Source organism: Cynoglossus semilaevis, chromosome W (genome assembly GCF_000523025.1).
Source record: "Cynoglossus semilaevis isolate Cse_v1.0 chromosome W, Cse_v1.0, whole genome shotgun sequence".
In the NCBI taxonomy this organism is placed as follows: domain Eukaryota; kingdom Metazoa; phylum Chordata; class Actinopteri; order Pleuronectiformes; family Cynoglossidae; genus Cynoglossus; species Cynoglossus semilaevis.
Window position 1 is genome coordinate 9,941,717 of NC_024327.1, and position 18,187 is coordinate 9,959,903.

The window sequence follows — 18,187 nt, forward strand, 5'->3', positions numbered from 1 at the left end:
GGGGGGTGTATGGTGTGTGGTCATTAAATATGTATTCTGATATATGTTCTTCACAGAAAATGAGCCAAAGCCAGTGAGTCTCAGTTTGAAAAATTAAATAATTATATCATTTTTCTTTTATTAAAAAGTGAAAACGGGTCCCACAGACCCGAACACCACACAAGGGTTAACCAGCTCAATCAGTGTTTTTGGTATAAATCATATTATGACATGGCAAATAATTTACCAGTAGGTGTAGTAGAGTCAGAGAAACCAACAGACCCAACTTTCATGACATGAATGCGCCTGAGTCTGTGTAATTTAATAATTAAGTGAAAGGGGCGTGTTCAAAAAATAGCAGTGTGGAGTTCAATCAGAGAGGTCATTCATTATGTGAAGAAACGGGTGTCATTCAGGTGGCCCTTATTTAAGGATGAAGCCAGCACACGTTGTATATGCAATTCTATCTGAAAACCTGAGAAAATGGGTCGTGCCAGACATTGTTCAGAAAAACAGCGTCCTTTAATTAAAATGTTGATTGGAGAGGGAAAAACATATAGTAAGTACAGAAAATGATAGGCTGCTCAGCTAAAATTATCTCCAATGCTTTAAAATGGAAAGCCAAACCAGAGAGACGTGGAAGAAAACGAAAGACTACCATTTGAATGGATCGAACAATAGCCAGAATGGCAAAGACTCAGCCAATCAGCTCCAGGGAAATCAGAGATGGTCTGAAGTTATCTGTGAGTACTGTGAAAATTAGAAGATGCTTGTATGAGGTTAATCTATCGGCAAGAAGCCCCCGCAAAGTCCCACTGTTAAAAAAAAGACGTGCTGAAGAGGATACAATTTGCCATATCGAGCAGAACATATCGACCGGTCTAAAAAGAAATAGAGAAACATTTTGTAAGACTGTTGTTTTTAGGTCCAAGGGCCGCAGACAGTCAGAAGACCCCCAAACACTGAATTCAAGCCACAGTACACTCTGAAGACCTTGAAGCATTGTGGCGCATGCATCATGATATGGGGCTGTTACTCTTACTATGGTGTCGGGCCTATTTATCGCATACCAGGGACCATGGATCAATTTGCTTATATCAAAATACTTGAAGAGGTCATGCTGCCTTATGCTGAAGAGGAAGTGCCCTTGAAATGGGTGTTTCAACAAGACAACGACCTCAAACACACCAGTAAGCAAGCAGCATCTGGGTTCTAGACCAACAAAGTTAAGGTTATAGAGTGGCCAGCCCAATCTCCGGACCTTGTGGGCCCACCACCCGCAGGAAGGCCCACAAGGGCCCGGTGCCTTGGGTGATTTGGGTGATTTGGGTGGCGGTTGTGGGCGGAGACCCCGACGGCCCAATCCCTGGACAACCACTCTGGCTATGGGGACATGGAATGTCACCTCGCTGGGGGGAAAAGAGCCTGAGCTCGTGCGGGAGGTTGAGCGATACCGACTAGATATAGTCGGGCTCACCTCCACGCACAGTCTGGGCTCTGGGACCCAACTCCTTGAGAGAGGCTGGACTCTCTTCTACTCTGGAGTTGCTCGCGGTAAGAGGCGGCGTGCTGGCGTAGGCTTACTTATAGCTCCCCAGCTTGCCAGTCGTGTGTTGGAGTTCTCCCCACTGAGCGAGAGGGTCGCTATCCTGCGCCTTCGGGTCAGGGACAGGTGCCTCACTGTTGTTTCGGCCTACGGGCCGAATAGCAGTGTAGAATACCCAGCCTTCTTGCAGACACTGGGAGGGGTACTGGACAGTGCTCCTCCCGGGGATTCCATCGTCCTGTTGGGAGACTTCAACGCCCACGTGGGCAGCGACAGTGACACCTGGAGGGGCGTGATTGGGAAGAACGGCCTCCCCGATCTAAATCCAAGTGGTGTTTTGTTATTGGACTTCTGTGCTAGTCACAGTTTGTCCATAACAAACACCATGTTCAAGCATAAGGGTGTCCATCAGTGCACTTGGCACCAGGACACCCTAGGCTGGAGGTCAATGTTGTGTCATCTGACATCCGGCCGTATGTATTGGACACTAGGGTGAAGAGAGGGGCTGAGCTGTCCTCATGTTCAGATGTCCACTTGAACTCACACCTGTCACGCAGTAGCTCTCGTAAGTGCACTGTCTTGGAGGATAAGTTTGGTATGAATTTTCCAATGAAATTGATCATGCCTAGTGCCCGCAGCACACCTTTTTTGTCTTCAGGTCTTGGCATGTCCAGTATTGCTTTGATCTTGCTTCTATCCGGTTCAACACCGGCTGCTGACAACTTATCACCAAGAAAGGTGATTTCGTTCACACCAAACTGACACTTCGATCTGTTCAGCTTCAGCTGGTACTTCTGGACTCTCCGAAGCACTTTGATGAGCCTTTCGTTGTGTTGCTCAAGAGTAGATCCCCATAAGATCAGATCATCAACATACACACGTACACCTTCAATGCCCTCTATGATGTGCTCCATTGTTCGGTGGAATACTTCTGGAGCGGAGCATATGCCAAAAGGCATTCTCTGGAAGCAGTAGCGCCCATACGGTGTATTGAAAGTGCAGTACTTTGTACTGTCCTCATGCAGCTTTAACTGCCAGAAGCCTTGAGAGGCGTCCAATTTACTGAAGTATTTGGCACCGGCCATCTCGCTTGTTATCTCGTCTCTGGTAGGTATTTGATAATGCTCTCTTTTTATGTTGTTATTCAGATCTTTTGGATCCATGCACACACGTAGTTCTCCATTCGTTTTTCTGACACACACCATCGAATTCACCCATTCTGTTGGCTCTTCTACTTTCCTTATCACACCCAATGACAGCATTCTATCCAGTTCTTGTTTCAGCTTTCCTCGTAGGGGAGCTGGAATGCGCCTGGGAGCATGGACGACTGGCTGTGCATCATCCTTCAGTTGTATCTTGTAGGTGAATGGTAAGACTCCAAACCCCTTGAAGATGTCTGGGTATTGGTTCACTATTGTCTCCACACTGGTCTGGCTATTGACATTGTTAATGCAGTACACCCTCCTCACTAAGCCTAAATTTTCACATGCAGTGTCACCTAATAATGAGTCATGTCCATCCGGAACAACTACAAACATAAGGTGATGCTCTTTTTCTTTAATTTTCACTTTTAGTTTGCATGTGCCTTTTGTGTCAATGTTGTGTCCATTGTAGGCTTTGAGCTTCACTGGGCTGGGATGGATGCGTGGTCTCACCTTCATTGCTCTGATGTCACATTCACTGATCAAATTGGCCTTTGCCCCTGTGTCTAACTTCAGCGGAATGACTGCACCATTTATCTCCAGTGGCACACTCCACTTGTCCTTTCCAGCACAGGTTGCATTTGTGCACTGTCCAATGTCTTTTGGCTGTGCTGCCATGCCATCCTCATGCTGCGCTACCATGCCGACAAAGAACGAATCAGCAAGCTCCGTTTCCTCCACTGTGTGGACTCGATCACTGCCACTCTGTTTCCATTTTGAAAAGCATTGCTTGGCAAAGTGATTCTTTCCTTTACATTTGCTACACATTTTGCCAAATGCAGGGCACTGTTTAGGTGCATGCTGATTGCCACATCTTTTGCAGGAAAATGTCTCTGTGTCTTTTTGTGGTTTACTCTGTTTTTTCTGTCTTTGAATTTGCTTATGCACTGCAGCCACGTGCGTCGTTGCACTCTCCTGATCCTTCTGACCGCTAAATATTTTTGCATGCTGCTGAGCAAGTTCGCTGGCGTTGCCAATTTTGATAGCATCAGCTAACTTCAGTTCAGGCTCCCGTAGTAACCTCTCTCTCATTTTTTTTTCGATCACTCCGAACACTATTTGGTCACGAATCATTGAGTCTTTCAAGTCTCCGAAGTTACATGTTCTTGCTTTCAATTTCAAGTCCGTCACAAAAGCATCAAAACTTTCACCTTGCAATTGCATGCGGGATCGAAACACATACCGCTCGAAGGTCTCGTTCTTCTTTGGTGAACAGTGTTCATCAAATTTGTCCACAACCTTGTCGAACTGTTCCTGGTGATCCCTTTCAGCAAATATGAACGTATTATATACCTCCACAGCCTGAGGTCCCGCGACGGTGAGAAGCAGTGCTATTTTCCGCGCGTCTGGCTTTGTGTCCAGGCCCAGTGCCTGCAGATACAGCTTAAATCGTTGCTTAAACGTTCGCCACTCGCAGTCCACATTTCCCGTCCAATTCAGAGGTTCAGGCGGCTTCACACTTTCCATGACATCTGTTGGACCACTCCTGGTACCATGTAATGTTTCTTAAGTAAATAAAGAAACTTGGGTTCTTCACTGAACACGTTTATTAACGATGGTGTAAGCATCCATACAGGTACGCTGTCATCACTCTTATTCGTCCGTGATGACTTCTAACACACCTACACACATCCGGGGAATACATTATATCTGCAGCCCTCTGGTGGCAGGGGGTAGAACTGCAACTCATTAACTTAACATTACTTATCATTACATCCCCCTTTTTCTTGAGATGAAAACATCACACACCAAGTATTTTATATTATTTTAACACTCACATATGACTATGAACCCATTGATTTTTTTCTTCTTCTTTTCAGCTTAACATTACTCCATAAACAACATAAACATGAACTCTAGCTTCACTGAAAAGGATACAGCTCATAGTCCTTATAGATTCAGCCTGTCAGGTGCTTTGACAGGGCGCGATGATCTTCTCAGCACTGGCAAGTCAGTCTCTACAGCCCTCTGGTGATCATCTGGCAGTGGATCCTCTGATGTGGTGGAGGCTGGATCTCCCTCAGAATCTTCCTCTGTCTGTTCCTGCCAGGTGTCTTGTGTTTTTAGTAGACTCCGTCGATTTCTTCTGAGGACTTGACCATCTTCTGTTTTGACATTATAAGATCTTGGACTCACTTCTTCAAGAACTGTTGCTTTCTTGCTCCAGGTGCTGGAATCATGTATTCTCACGGTGTCATGCCTAGCCAGTGGTACTAAGCTTTTTGTTGACTTGTCATAATTTGCTTTTTGTCTCTTTTGAAGATCTTTTTGTTTTTGTTTCACTTCCTTCTGTTTCTGTTCAGAGGTGTGGGGAAGTGTAGTGCGTAATCTGCGTCCCATAAGAATTTCTGCAGGGGACAGGCCATGCTCAAGAGGCGAAGCTCGATAACTCAGCAGAGCTAAGTATGGATCTGAATGACTTTCTTGTGCTTTCTTGAGCAGCTGTTTGACTATGTGCACACCTTTCTCTGCCTTTCCGTTTGATTGGGCATACAGGGGACTCGAAGTCACATGACAAAAGTCATATTCTTGCGCAAAATCCTGAAATTCTTTGCAGCTGTAGGAGGGACCGTTGTCACTGTACACAACTTGAGGAATCCCGTGTCTGGCAAAGATAGATTTCATGTAATGATCCCGTGTCTGGCAAAGATAGATTTCATGTGCTTAATCACACAGGCCGCTGACATGTTGGGAAGCAGTGCAATTTCTGGATAGTTGGATAGGTAGTCGATTACCAGCAGGTAATTCTTTCCATCCAAGTAGAACAAATCAGTCCCAACTTTTTGCCAGGGCTCGTCAGGTATCTCTGTGATTGCCATGGGCTCTTTTGCCTGCTTTGCTTGATGTTTTAGACATGTGGCACATCTTGACACCATCCTGTCTATATCAGCATTTATGCTTGGCCAATAGATCGAGGTTCTAGCCCTTCTCTTGCACTTTTCCATTCCTAGATGCCCTTCATGTAATCTTTTAAGCATGTCTGGTCTCAGAGACTGAGGAATGACTATTCTGTTCTTCCGCAACAGCAGTCCATTAACCAAACTCAGCTCCCCTCTAATGTTGTAATATTGTTGACACTCACCCCGTGGCCAATCCTCATTCATCAGCTGGATGACTCTCTGCAGACCGACATCCTTCTTTGTTTCATCCGCGATCAGCCTGGATTTCATGTCAGACATGGGCAGTGTCTCAGTGATCAGGTTTACATGAAGATTCACTTCCTTTTCCGTGGAACACTCGTCATGCTCCTCGCTCTGTGTGACTGCCCTAGACAGAGCATCAGCTACCACTATGTGTTTTCCAGGTGTGTAAATCAGGTCAAAATCATAACGTTGTAGCTTCATCATGAGCCTTTGAATGCGTGGTGACATTTCACTGAGGTTTTTCTTGATGATGGCTATTAACGGCTTGTGGTCTGTCTCTGCTACAAACTTTGGTAGGCCATACACATAGCCATGAAACTTCTGGAAACCGTACACCAGTCCCAAACACTCTTTTTCAATTTGAGCGTAGCGGCACTCAGCACTTGTCATCGTTCTCGACGCATAGGCGACGGGCTTCCAGTCTTCTCCAGATGTCTGCAGCAGAACGGCTCCAATGCCATCCTTTGATGAGTCGGTGGATATCTTTATACGTCAACACTGGCTCTGTGGTGAGAGTAGTTTTCAGACGGGACCATTCTGCCTCATGTTCAGATGTCCACTTGAACTCACACCTGTCACGCAGTAGCTCTCGTAAGTGCACTGTCTTGGAGGATAAGTTTGGTATGAATTTTCCAATGAAATTGATCATGCCTAGTGCCCGCAGCACACCTTTTTTGTCTTCAGGTCTTGGCATGTCCAGTATTGCTTTGATCTTGCTTCTATCCGGTTCAACACCGGCTGCTGACAACTTATCACCAAGAAAGGTGATTTCGTTCACACCAAACTGACACTTCGATCTGTTCAGCTTCAGCTGGTACTTCTGGACTCTCCGAAGCACTTTGATGAGCCTTTCGTTGTGTTGCTCAAGAGTAGATCCCCATAAGATCAGATCATCAACATACACACGTACACCTTCAATGCCCTCTATGATGTGCTCCATTGTTCGGTGGAATACTTCTGGAGCGGAGCATATGCCAAAAGGCATTCTCTGGAAGCAGTAGCGCCCATACGGTGTATTGAAAGTGCAGTACTTTGTACTGTCCTCATGCAGCTTTAACTGCCAGAAGCCTTGAGAGGCGTCCAATTTACTGAAGTATTTGGCACCGGCCATCTCGCTTGTTATCTCGTCTCTGGTAGGTATTTGATAATGCTCTCTTTTTATGTTGTTATTCAGATCTTTTGGATCCATGCACACACGTAGTTCTCCATTCGTTTTTCTGACACACACCATCGAATTCACCCATTCTGTTGGCTCTTCTACTTTCCTTATCACACCCAATGACAGCATTCTATCCAGTTCTTGTTTCAGCTTTCCTCGTAGGGGAGCTGGAATGCGCCTGGGAGCATGGACGACTGGCTGTGCATCATCCTTCAGTTGTATCTTGTAGGTGAATGGTAAGACTCCAAACCCCTTGAAGATGTCTGGGTATTGGTTCACTATTGTCTCCACACTGGTCTGGCTATTGACATTGTTAATGCAGTACACCCTCCTCACTAAGCCTAAATTTTCACATGCAGTGTCACCTAATAATGAGTCATGTCCATCCGGAACAACTACAAACATAAGGTGATGCTCTTTTTCTTTAATTTTCACTTTTAGTTTGCATGTGCCTTTTGTGTCAATGTTGTGTCCATTGTAGGCTTTGAGCTTCACTGGGCTGGGATGGATGCGTGGTCTCACCTTCATTGCTCTGATGTCACATTCACTGATCAAATTGGCCTTTGCCCCTGTGTCTAACTTCAGCGGAATGACTGCACCATTTATCTCCAGTGGCACACTCCACTTGTCCTTTCCAGCACAGGTTGCATTTGTGCACTGTCCAATGTCTTTTGGCTGTGCTGCCATGCCATCCTCATGCTGCGCTACCATGCCGACAAAGAACGAATCAGCAAGCTCCGTTTCCTCCACTGTGTGGACTCGATCACTGCCACTCTGTTTCCATTTTGAAAAGCATTGCTTGGCAAAGTGATTCTTTCCTTTACATTTGCTACACATTTTGCCAAATGCAGGGCACTGTTTAGGTGCATGCTGATTGCCACATCTTTTGCAGGAAAATGTCTCTGTGTCTTTTTGTGGTTTACTCTGTTTTTTCTGTCTTTGAATTTGCTTATGCACTGCAGCCACGTGCGTCGTTGCACTCTCCTGATCCTTCTGACCGCTAAATATTTTTGCATGCTGCTGAGCAAGTTCGCTGGCGTTGCCAATTTTGATAGCATCAGCTAACTTCAGTTCAGGCTCCCGTAGTAACCTCTCTCTCATTTTTTTTTCGATCACTCCGAACACTATTTGGTCACGAATCATTGAGTCTTTCAAGTCTCCGAAGTTACATGTTCTTGCTTTCAATTTCAAGTCCGTCACAAAAGCATCAAAACTTTCACCTTGCAATTGCATGCGGGATCGAAACACAGACCGCTCGAAGGTCTCGTTCTTCTTTGGTGAACAGTGTTCATCAAATTTGTCCACAACCTTGTCGAACTGTTCCTGGTGATCCCTTTCAGCAAATATGAACGTATTATATACCTCCACAGCCTGAGGTCCCGCGACGGTGAGAAGCAGTGCTATTTTCCGCGCGTCTGGCTTTGTGTCCAGGCCCAGTGCCTGCAGATACAGCTTAAATCGTTGCTTAAACGTTCGCCACTCGCAGTCCACATTTCCCGTCCAATTCAGAGGTTCAGGCGGCTTCACACTTTCCATGACATCTGTTGGACCACTCCTGGTACCATGTAATGTTTCTTAAGTAAATAAAGAAACTTGGGTTCTTCACTGAACACGTTTATTAACGATGGTGTAAGCATCCATACAGGTACGCTGTCATCACTCTTATTCGTCCGTGATGACTTCTAACACACCTACACACATCCGGGGAATACATTATATCTGCAGCCCTCTGGTGGCAGGGGGTAGAACTGCAACTCATTAACTTAACATTACTTATCATTACATCCCCCTTTTTCTTGAGATGAAAACATCACACACCAAGTATTTTATATTATTTTAACACTCACATATGACTATGAACCCATTGATTTTTTTCTTCTTCTTTTCAGCTTAACATTACTCCATAAACAACATAAACATGAACTCTAGCTTCACTGAAAAGGATACAGCTCATAGTCCTTATAGATTCAGCCTGTCAGGTGCTTTGACAGGGCGCGATGATCTTCTCAGCACTGGCAAGTCAGTCTCTACAGCCCTCTGGTGATCATCTGGCAGTGGATCCTCTGATGTGGTGGAGGCTGGATCTCCCTCAGAATCTTCCTCTGTCTGTTCCTGCCAGGTGTCTTGTGTTTTTAGTAGACTCCGTCGATTTCTTCTGAGGACTTGACCATCTTCTGTTTTGACATTATAAGATCTTGGACTCACTTCTTCAAGAACTGTTGCTTTCTTGCTCCAGGTGCTGGAATCATGTATTCTCACGGTGTCATGCCTAGCCAGTGGTACTAAGCTTTTTGTTGACTTGTCATAATTTGCTTTTTGTCTCTTTTGAAGATCTTTTTGTTTTTGTTTCACTTCCTTCTGTTTCTGTTCAGAGGTGTGGGGAAGTGTAGTGCGTAATCTGCGTCCCATAAGAATTTCTGCAGGGGACAGGCCATGCTCAAGAGGCGAAGCTCGATAACTCAGCAGAGCTAAGTATGGATCTGAATGACTTTCTTGTGCTTTCTTGAGCAGCTGTTTGACTATGTGCACACCTTTCTCTGCCTTTCCGTTTGATTGGGCATACAGGGGACTCGAAGTCACATGACAAAAGTCATATTCTTGCGCAAAATCCTGAAATTCTTTGCAGCTGTAGGAGGGACCGTTGTCACTGTACACAACTTGAGGAATCCCGTGTCTGGCAAAGATAGATTTCATGTGCTTAATCACACAGGCCGCTGACATGTTGGGAAGCAGTGCAATTTCTGGATAGTTGGATAGGTAGTCGATTACCAGCAGGTAATTCTTTCCATCCAAGTAGAACAAATCAGTCCCAACTTTTTGCCAGGGCTCGTCAGGTATCTCTGTGATTGCCATGGGCTCTTTTGCCTGCTTTGCTTGATGTTTTAGACATGTGGCACATCTTGACACCATCCTGTCTATATCAGCATTTATGCTTGGCCAATAGATCGAGGTTCTAGCCCTTCTCTTGCACTTTTCCATTCCTAGATGCCCTTCATGTAATCTTTTAAGCATGTCTGGTCTCAGAGACTGAGGAATGACTATTCTGTTCTTCCGCAACAGCAGTCCATTAACCAAACTCAGCTCCCCTCTAATGTTGTAATATTGTTGACACTCACCCCGTGGCCAATCCTCATTCATCAGCTGGATGACTCTCTGCAGACCGACATCCTTCTTTGTTTCATCCGCGATCAGCCTGGATTTCATGTCAGACATGGGCAGTGTCTCAGTGATCAGGTTTACATGAAGATTCACTTCCTTTTCCGTGGAACACTCGTCATGCTCCTCGCTCTGTGTGACTGCCCTAGACAGAGCATCAGCTACCACTATGTGTTTTCCAGGTGTGTAAATCAGGTCAAAATCATAACGTTGTAGCTTCATCATGAGCCTTTGAATGCGTGGTGACATTTCACTGAGGTTTTTCTTGATGATGGCTATTAACGGCTTGTGGTCTGTCTCTGCTACAAACTTTGGTAGGCCATACACATAGCCATGAAACTTCTGGAAACCGTACACCAGTCCCAAACACTCTTTTTCAATTTGAGCGTAGCGGCACTCAGCACTTGTCATCGTTCTCGACGCATAGGCGACGGGCTTCCAGTCTTCTCCAGATGTCTGCAGCAGAACGGCTCCAATGCCATCCTTTGATGAGTCGGTGGATATCTTTATCCTTTCTGATGGATCGAAAAACGTCAACACTGGCTCTGTGGTGAGAGTAGTTTTCAGACGGGACCATTCTGCCTCATGTTCAGATGTCCACTTGAACTCACACCTGTCACGCAGTAGCTCTCGTAAGTGCACTGTCTTGGAGGATAAGTTTGGTATGAATTTTCCAATGAAATTGATCATGCCTAGTGCCCGCAGCACACCTTTTTTGTCTTCAGGTCTTGGCATGTCCAGTATTGCTTTGATCTTGCTTCTATCCGGTTCAACACCGGCTGCTGACAACTTATCACCAAGAAAGGTGATTTCGTTCACACCAAACTGACACTTCGATCTGTTCAGCTTCAGCTGGTACTTCTGGACTCTCCGAAGCACTTTGATGAGCCTTTCGTTGTGTTGCTCAAGAGTAGATCCCCATAAGATCAGATCATCAACATACACACGTACACCTTCAATGCCCTCTATGATGTGCTCCATTGTTCGGTGGAATACTTCTGGAGCGGAGCATATGCCAAAAGGCATTCTCTGGAAGCAGTAGCGCCCATACGGTGTATTGAAAGTGCAGTACTTTGTACTGTCCTCATGCAGCTTTAACTGCCAGAAGCCTTGAGAGGCGTCCAATTTACTGAAGTATTTGGCACCGGCCATCTCGCTTGTTATCTCGTCTCTGGTAGGTATTTGATAATGCTCTCTTTTTATGTTGTTATTCAGATCTTTTGGATCCATGCACACACGTAGTTCTCCATTCGTTTTTCTGACACACACCATCGAATTCACCCATTCTGTTGGCTCTTCTACTTTCCTTATCACACCCAATGACAGCATTCTATCCAGTTCTTGTTTCAGCTTTCCTCGTAGGGGAGCTGGAATGCGCCTGGGAGCATGGACGACTGGCTGTGCATCATCCTTCAGTTGTATCTTGTAGGTGAATGGTAAGACTCCAAACCCCTTGAAGATGTCTGGGTATTGGTTCACTATTGTCTCCACACTGGTCTGGCTATTGACATTGTTAATGCAGTACACCCTCCTCACTAAGCCTAAATTTTCACATGCAGTGTCACCTAATAATGAGTCATGTCCATCCGGAACAACTACAAACATAAGGTGATGCTCTTTTTCTTTAATTTTCACTTTTAGTTTGCATGTGCCTTTTGTGTCAATGTTGTGTCCATTGTAGGCTTTGAGCTTCACTGGGCTGGGATGGATGCGTGGTCTCACCTTCATTGCTCTGATGTCACATTCACTGATCAAATTGGCCTTTGCCCCTGTGTCTAACTTCAGCGGAATGACTGCACCATTTATCTCCAGTGGCACACTCCACTTGTCCTTTCCAGCACAGGTTGCATTTGTGCACTGTCCAATGTCTTTTGGCTGTGCTGCCATGCCATCCTCATGCTGCGCTACCATGCCGACAAAGAACGAATCAGCAAGCTCCGTTTCCTCCACTGTGTGGACTCGATCACTGCCACTCTGTTTCCATTTTGAAAAGCATTGCTTGGCAAAGTGATTCTTTCCTTTACATTTGCTACACATTTTGCCAAATGCAGGGCACTGTTTAGGTGCATGCTGATTGCCACATCTTTTGCAGGAAAATGTCTCTGTGTCTTTTTGTGGTTTACTCTGTTTTTTCTGTCTTTGAATTTGCTTATGCACTGCAGCCACGTGCGTCGTTGCACTCTCCTGATCCTTCTGACCGCTAAATATTTTTGCATGCTGCTGAGCAAGTTCGCTGGCGTTGCCAATTTTGATAGCATCAGCTAACTTCAGTTCAGGCTCCCGTAGTAACCTCTCTCTCATTTTTTTTTCGATCACTCCGAACACTATTTGGTCACGAATCATTGAGTCTTTCAAGTCTCCGAAGTTACATGTTCTTGCTTTCAATTTCAAGTCCGTCACAAAAGCATCAAAACTTTCACCTTGCAATTGCATGCGGGATCGAAACACATACCGCTCGAAGGTCTCGTTCTTCTTTGGTGAACAGTGTTCATCAAATTTTTCCACAACCTTGTCGAACTGTTCCTGGTGATCCCTTTCAGCAAATATGAACGTATTATATACCTCCACAGCCTGAGGTCCCGCGACGGTGAGAAGCAGTGCTATTTTCCGCGCGTCTGGCTTTGTGTCCAGGCCCAGTGCCTGCAGATACAGCTTAAATCGTTGCTTAAACGTTCGCCACTCGCAGTCCACATTTCCCGTCCAATTCAGAGGTTCAGGCGGCTTCACACTTTCCATGACATCTGTTGGACCACTCCTGGTACCATGTAATGTTTCTTAAGTAAATAAAGAAACTTGGGTTCTTCACTGAACACGTTTATTAACGATGGTGTAAGCATCCATACAGGTACGCTGTCATCACTCTTATTCGTCCGTGATGACTTCTAACACACCTACACACATCCGGGGAATACATTATATCTGCAGCCCTCTGGTGGCAGGGGGTAGAACTGCAACTCATTAACTTAACATTACTTATCATTACATCCCCCTTTTTCTTGAGATGAAAACATCACACACCAAGTATTTTATATTATTTTAACACTCACATATGACTATGAACCCATTGATTTTTTTCTTCTTCTTTTCAGCTTAACATTACTCCATAAACAACATAAACATGAACTCTAGCTTCACTGAAAAGGATACAGCTCATAGTCCTTATAGATTCAGCCTGTCAGGTGCTTTGACAGGGCGCGATGATCTTCTCAGCACTGGCAAGTCAGTCTCTACAGCCCTCTGGTGATCATCTGGCAGTGGATCCTCTGATGTGGTGGAGGCTGGATCTCCCTCAGAATCTTCCTCTGTCTGTTCCTGCCAGGTGTCTTGTGTTTTTAGTAGACTCCGTCGATTTCTTCTGAGGACTTGACCATCTTCTGTTTTGACATTATAAGATCTTGGACTCACTTCTTCAAGAACTGTTGCTTTCTTGCTCCAGGTGCTGGAATCATGTATTCTCACGGTGTCATGCCTAGCCAGTGGTACTAAGCTTTTTGTTGACTTGTCATAATTTGCTTTTTGTCTCTTTTGAAGATCTTTTTGTTTTTGTTTCACTTCCTTCTGTTTCTGTTCAGAGGTGTGGGGAAGTGTAGTGCGTAATCTGCGTCCCATAAGAATTTCTGCAGGGGACAGGCCATGCTCAAGAGGCGAAGCTCGATAACTCAGCAGAGCTAAGTATGGATCTGAATGACTTTCTTGTGCTTTCTTGAGCAGCTGTTTGACTATGTGCACACCTTTCTCTGCCTTTCCGTTTGATTGGGCATACAGGGGACTCGAAGTCACATGACAAAAGTCATATTCTTGCGCAAAATCCTGAAATTCTTTGCAGCTGTAGGAGGGACCGTTGTCACTGTACACAACTTGAGGAATCCCGTGTCTGGCAAAGATAGATTTCATGTGCTTAATCACACAGGCCGCTGACATGTTGGGAAGCAGTGCAATTTCTGGATAGTTGGATAGGTAGTCGATTACCAGCAGGTAATTCTTTCCATCCAAGTAGAACAAATCAGTCCCAACTTTTTGCCAGGGCTCGTCAGGTATCTCTGTGATTGCCATGGGCTCTTTTGCCTGCTTTGCTTGATGTTTTAGACATGTGGCACATCTTGACACCATCCTGTCTATATCAGCATTTATGCTTGGCCAATAGATCGAGGTTCTAGCCCTTCTCTTGCACTTTTCCATTCCTAGATGCCCTTCATGTAATCTTTTAAGCATGTCTGGTCTCAGAGACTGAGGAATGACTATTCTGTTCTTCCGCAACAGCAGTCCATTAACCAAACTCAGCTCCCCTCTAATGTTGTAATATTGTTGACACTCACCCCGTGGCCAATCCTCATTCATCAGCTGGATGACTCTCTGCAGACCGACATCCTTCTTTGTTTCATCCGCGATCAGCCTGGATTTCATGTCAGACATGGGCAGTGTCTCAGTGATCAGGTTTACATGAAGATTCACTTCCTTTTCCGTGGAACACTCGTCATGCTCCTCGCTCTGTGTGACTGCCCTAGACAGAGCATCAGCTACCACTATGTGTTTTCCAGGTGTGTAAATCAGGTCAAAATCATAACGTTGTAGCTTCATCATGAGCCTTTGAATGCGTGGTGACATTTCACTGAGGTTTTTCTTGATGATGGCTATTAACGGCTTGTGGTCTGTCTCTGCTACAAACTTTGGTAGGCCATACACATAGCCATGAAACTTCTGGAAACCGTACACCAGTCCCAAACACTCTTTTTCAATTTGAGCGTAGCGGCACTCAGCACTTGTCATCGTTCTCGACGCATAGGCGACGGGCTTCCAGTCTTCTCCAGATGTCTGCAGCAGAACGGCTCCAATGCCATCCTTTGATGAGTCGGTGGATATCTTTATCCTTTCTGATGGATCGAAAAACGTCAACACTGGCTCTGTGGTGAGAGTAGTTTTCAGACGGGACCATTCTGCCTCATGTTCAGATGTCCACTTGAACTCACACCTGTCACGCAGTAGCTCTCGTAAGTGCACTGTCTTGGAGGATAAGTTTGGTATGAATTTTCCAATGAAATTGATCATGCCTAGTGCCCGCAGCACACCTTTTTTGTCTTCAGGTCTTGGCATGTCCAGTATTGCTTTGATCTTGCTTCTATCCGGTTCAACACCGGCTGCTGACAACTTATCACCAAGAAAGGTGATTTCGTTCACACCAAACTGACACTTCGATCTGTTCAGCTTCAGCTGGTACTTCTGGACTCTCCGAAGCACTTTGATGAGCCTTTCGTTGTGTTGCTCAAGAGTAGATCCCCATAAGATCAGATCATCAACATACACACGTACACCTTCAATGCCCTCTATGATGTGCTCCATTGTTCGGTGGAATACTTCTGGAGCGGAGCATATGCCAAAAGGCATTCTCTGGAAGCAGTAGCGCCCATACGGTGTATTGAAAGTGCAGTACTTTGTACTGTCCTCATGCAGCTTTAACTGCCAGAAGCCTTGAGAGGCGTCCAATTTACTGAAGTATTTGGCACCGGCCATCTCGCTTGTTATCTCGTCTCTGGTAGGTATTTGATAATGCTCTCTTTTTATGTTGTTATTCAGATCTTTTGGATCCATGCACACACGTAGTTCTCCATTCGTTTTTCTGACACACACCATCGAATTCACCCATTCTGTTGGCTCTTCTACTTTCCTTATCACACCCAATGACAGCATTCTATCCAGTTCTTGTTTCAGCTTTCCTCGTAGGGGAGCTGGAATGCGCCTGGGAGCATGGACGACTGGCTGTGCATCATCCTTCAGTTGTATCTTGTAGGTGAATGGTAAGACTCCAAACCCCTTGAAGATGTCTGGGTATTGGTTCACTATTGTCTCCACACTGGTCTGGCTATTGACATTGTTAATGCAGTACACCCTCCTCACTAAGCCTAAATTTTCACATGCAGTGTCACCTAATAATGAGTCATGTCCATCCGGAACAACTACAAACATAAGGTGATGCTCTTTTTCTTTAATTTTCACTTTTAGTTTGCATGTGCCTTTTGTGTCAATGTTGTGTCCATTGTAGGCTTTGAGCTTCACTGGGCTGGGATGGATGCGTGGTCTCACCTTCATTGCTCTGATGTCACATTCACTGATCAAATTGGCCTTTGCCCCTGTGTCTAACTTCAGCGGAATGACTGCACCATTTATCTCCAGTGGCACACTCCACTTGTCCTTTCCAGCACAGGTTGCATTTGTGCACTGTCCAATGTCTTTTGGCTGTGCTGCCATGCCATCCTCATGCTGCGCTACCATGCCGACAAAGAACGAATCAGCAAGCTCCGTTTCCTCCACTGTGTGGACTCGATCACTGCCACTCTGTTTCCATTTTGAAAAGCATTGCTTGGCAAAGTGATTCTTTCCTTTACATTTGCTACACATTTTGCCAAATGCAGGGCACTGTTTAGGTGCATGCTGATTGCCACATCTTTTGCAGGAAAATGTCTCTGTGTCTTTTTGTGGTTTACTCTGTTTTTTCTGTCTTTGAATTTGCTTATGCACTGCAGCCACGTGCGTCGTTGCACTCTCCTGATCCTTCTGACCGCTAAATATTTTTGCATGCTGCTGAGCAAGTTCGCTGGCGTTGCCAATTTTGATAGCATCAGCTAACTTCAGTTCAGGCTCCCGTAGTAACCTCTCTCTCATTTTTTTTTCGATCACTCCGAACACTATTTGGTCACGAATCATTGAGTCTTTCAAGTCTCCGAAGTTACATGTTCTTGCTTTCAATTTCAAGTCCGTCACAAAAGCATCAAAACTTTCACCTTGCAATTGCATGCGGGATCGAAACACATACCGCTCGAAGGTCTCGTTCTTCTTTGGTGAACAGTGTTCATCAAATTTTTCCACAACCTTGTCGAACTGTTCCTGGTGATCCCTTTCAGCAAATATGAACGTATTATATACCTCCACAGCCTGAGGTCCCGCGACGGTGAGAAGCAGTGCTATTTTCCGCGCGTCTGGCTTTGTGTCCAGGCCCAGTGCCTGCAGATACAGCTTAAATCGTTGCTTAAACGTTCGCCACTCGCAGTCCACATTTCCCGTCCAATTCAGAGGTTCAGGCGGCTTCACACTTTCCATGACATCTGTTGGACCACTCCTGGTACCATGTAATGTTTCTTAAGTAAATAAAGAAACTTGGGTTCTTCACTGAACACGTTTATTAACGATGGTGTAAGCATCCATACAGGTACGCTGTCATCACTCTTATTCGTCCGTGATGACTTCTAACACACCTACACACATCCGGGGAATACATTATATCTGCAGCCCTCTGGTGGCAGGGGGTAGAACTGCAACTCATTAACTTAACATTACTTATCATTACATCCCCCTTTTTCTTGAGATGAAAACATCACACACCAAGTATTTTATATTATTTTAACACTCACATATGACTATGAACCCATTGATTTTTTTCTTCTTCTTTTCAGCTTAACATTACTCCATAAACAACATAAACATGAACTCTAGCTTCACTGAAAAGGATACAGCTCATAGTCCTTATAGATTCAGCCTGTCAGGTGCTTTGACAGGGCGCGATGATCTTCTCAGCACTGGCAAGTCAGTCTCTACAGCCCTCTGGTGATCATCTGGCAGTGGATCCTCTGATGTGGTGGAGGCTGGATCTCCCTCAGAATCTTCCTCTGTCTGTTCCTGCCAGGTGTCTTGTGTTTTTAGTAGACTCCGTCGATTTCTTCTGAGGACTTGACCATCTTCTGTTTTGACATTATAAGATCTTGGACTCACTTCTTCAAGAACTGTTGCTTTCTTGCTCCAGGTGCTGGAATCATGTATTCTCACGGTGTCATGCCTAGCCAGTGGTACTAAGCTTTTTGTTGACTTGTCATAATTTGCTTTTTGTCTCTTTTGAAGATCTTTTTGTTTTTGTTTCACTTCCTTCTGTTTCTGTTCAGAGGTGTGGGGAAGTGTAGTGCGTAATCTGCGTCCCATAAGAATTTCTGCAGGGGACAGGCCATGCTCAAGAGGC

At 45.2% G+C, this 18,187-nt stretch overlaps 3 protein-coding genes across 3 annotated transcripts in view; all 3 read right to left on the reverse strand.

Annotated features, from left to right (window-relative positions):
* LOC112486334 (uncharacterized protein K02A2.6-like) overlaps positions 1–4,227 on the reverse strand; it is an 18,633-nt gene extending 14,406 nt beyond the window's left edge. Inside the window, exon 1 of the mRNA XM_025052704.1 lies at positions 2,032–4,227. Within this exon, the coding sequence (XP_024908472.1) occupies positions 2,032–4,194 (2,163 nt within the window). The 5' untranslated portion in view covers positions 4,195–4,227. The remainder of the gene's footprint in view (positions 1–2,031) is intronic.
* A 4,400-nt stretch (positions 4,228–8,627) lies between these two features.
* On the reverse strand, positions 8,628–12,954 carry LOC112486370 (uncharacterized protein K02A2.6-like). The gene has a single exon (XM_025052765.1). It carries the CDS (start codon positions 12,919–12,921, stop codon positions 8,989–8,991), a length of 3,933 nt encoding a protein of 1,310 aa, XP_024908533.1. The 5' UTR covers positions 12,922–12,954; the 3' UTR covers positions 8,628–8,988.
* Positions 12,955–13,306: 352 nt separating this feature from the next.
* On the reverse strand, positions 13,307–17,310 carry LOC112486369 (uncharacterized protein K02A2.6-like). The gene has a single exon (XM_025052764.1). It carries the CDS (start codon positions 17,275–17,277, stop codon positions 13,345–13,347), a length of 3,933 nt encoding a protein of 1,310 aa, XP_024908532.1. The 5' UTR covers positions 17,278–17,310; the 3' UTR covers positions 13,307–13,344.
* Positions 17,311–18,187: the final 877 nt, after the last annotated feature.

What these genes read in the sequence shown, in the direction of transcription:
- LOC112486370 (XM_025052765.1), bottom strand. Translation starts at nt 12,921, where the DNA reads ATGGAAAGTGTGAAGCCGCCTGAACCTCTGAATTGGACGGGAAATGTG.
- LOC112486369 (XM_025052764.1), bottom strand. Translation starts at nt 17,277, where the DNA reads ATGGAAAGTGTGAAGCCGCCTGAACCTCTGAATTGGACGGGAAATGTG.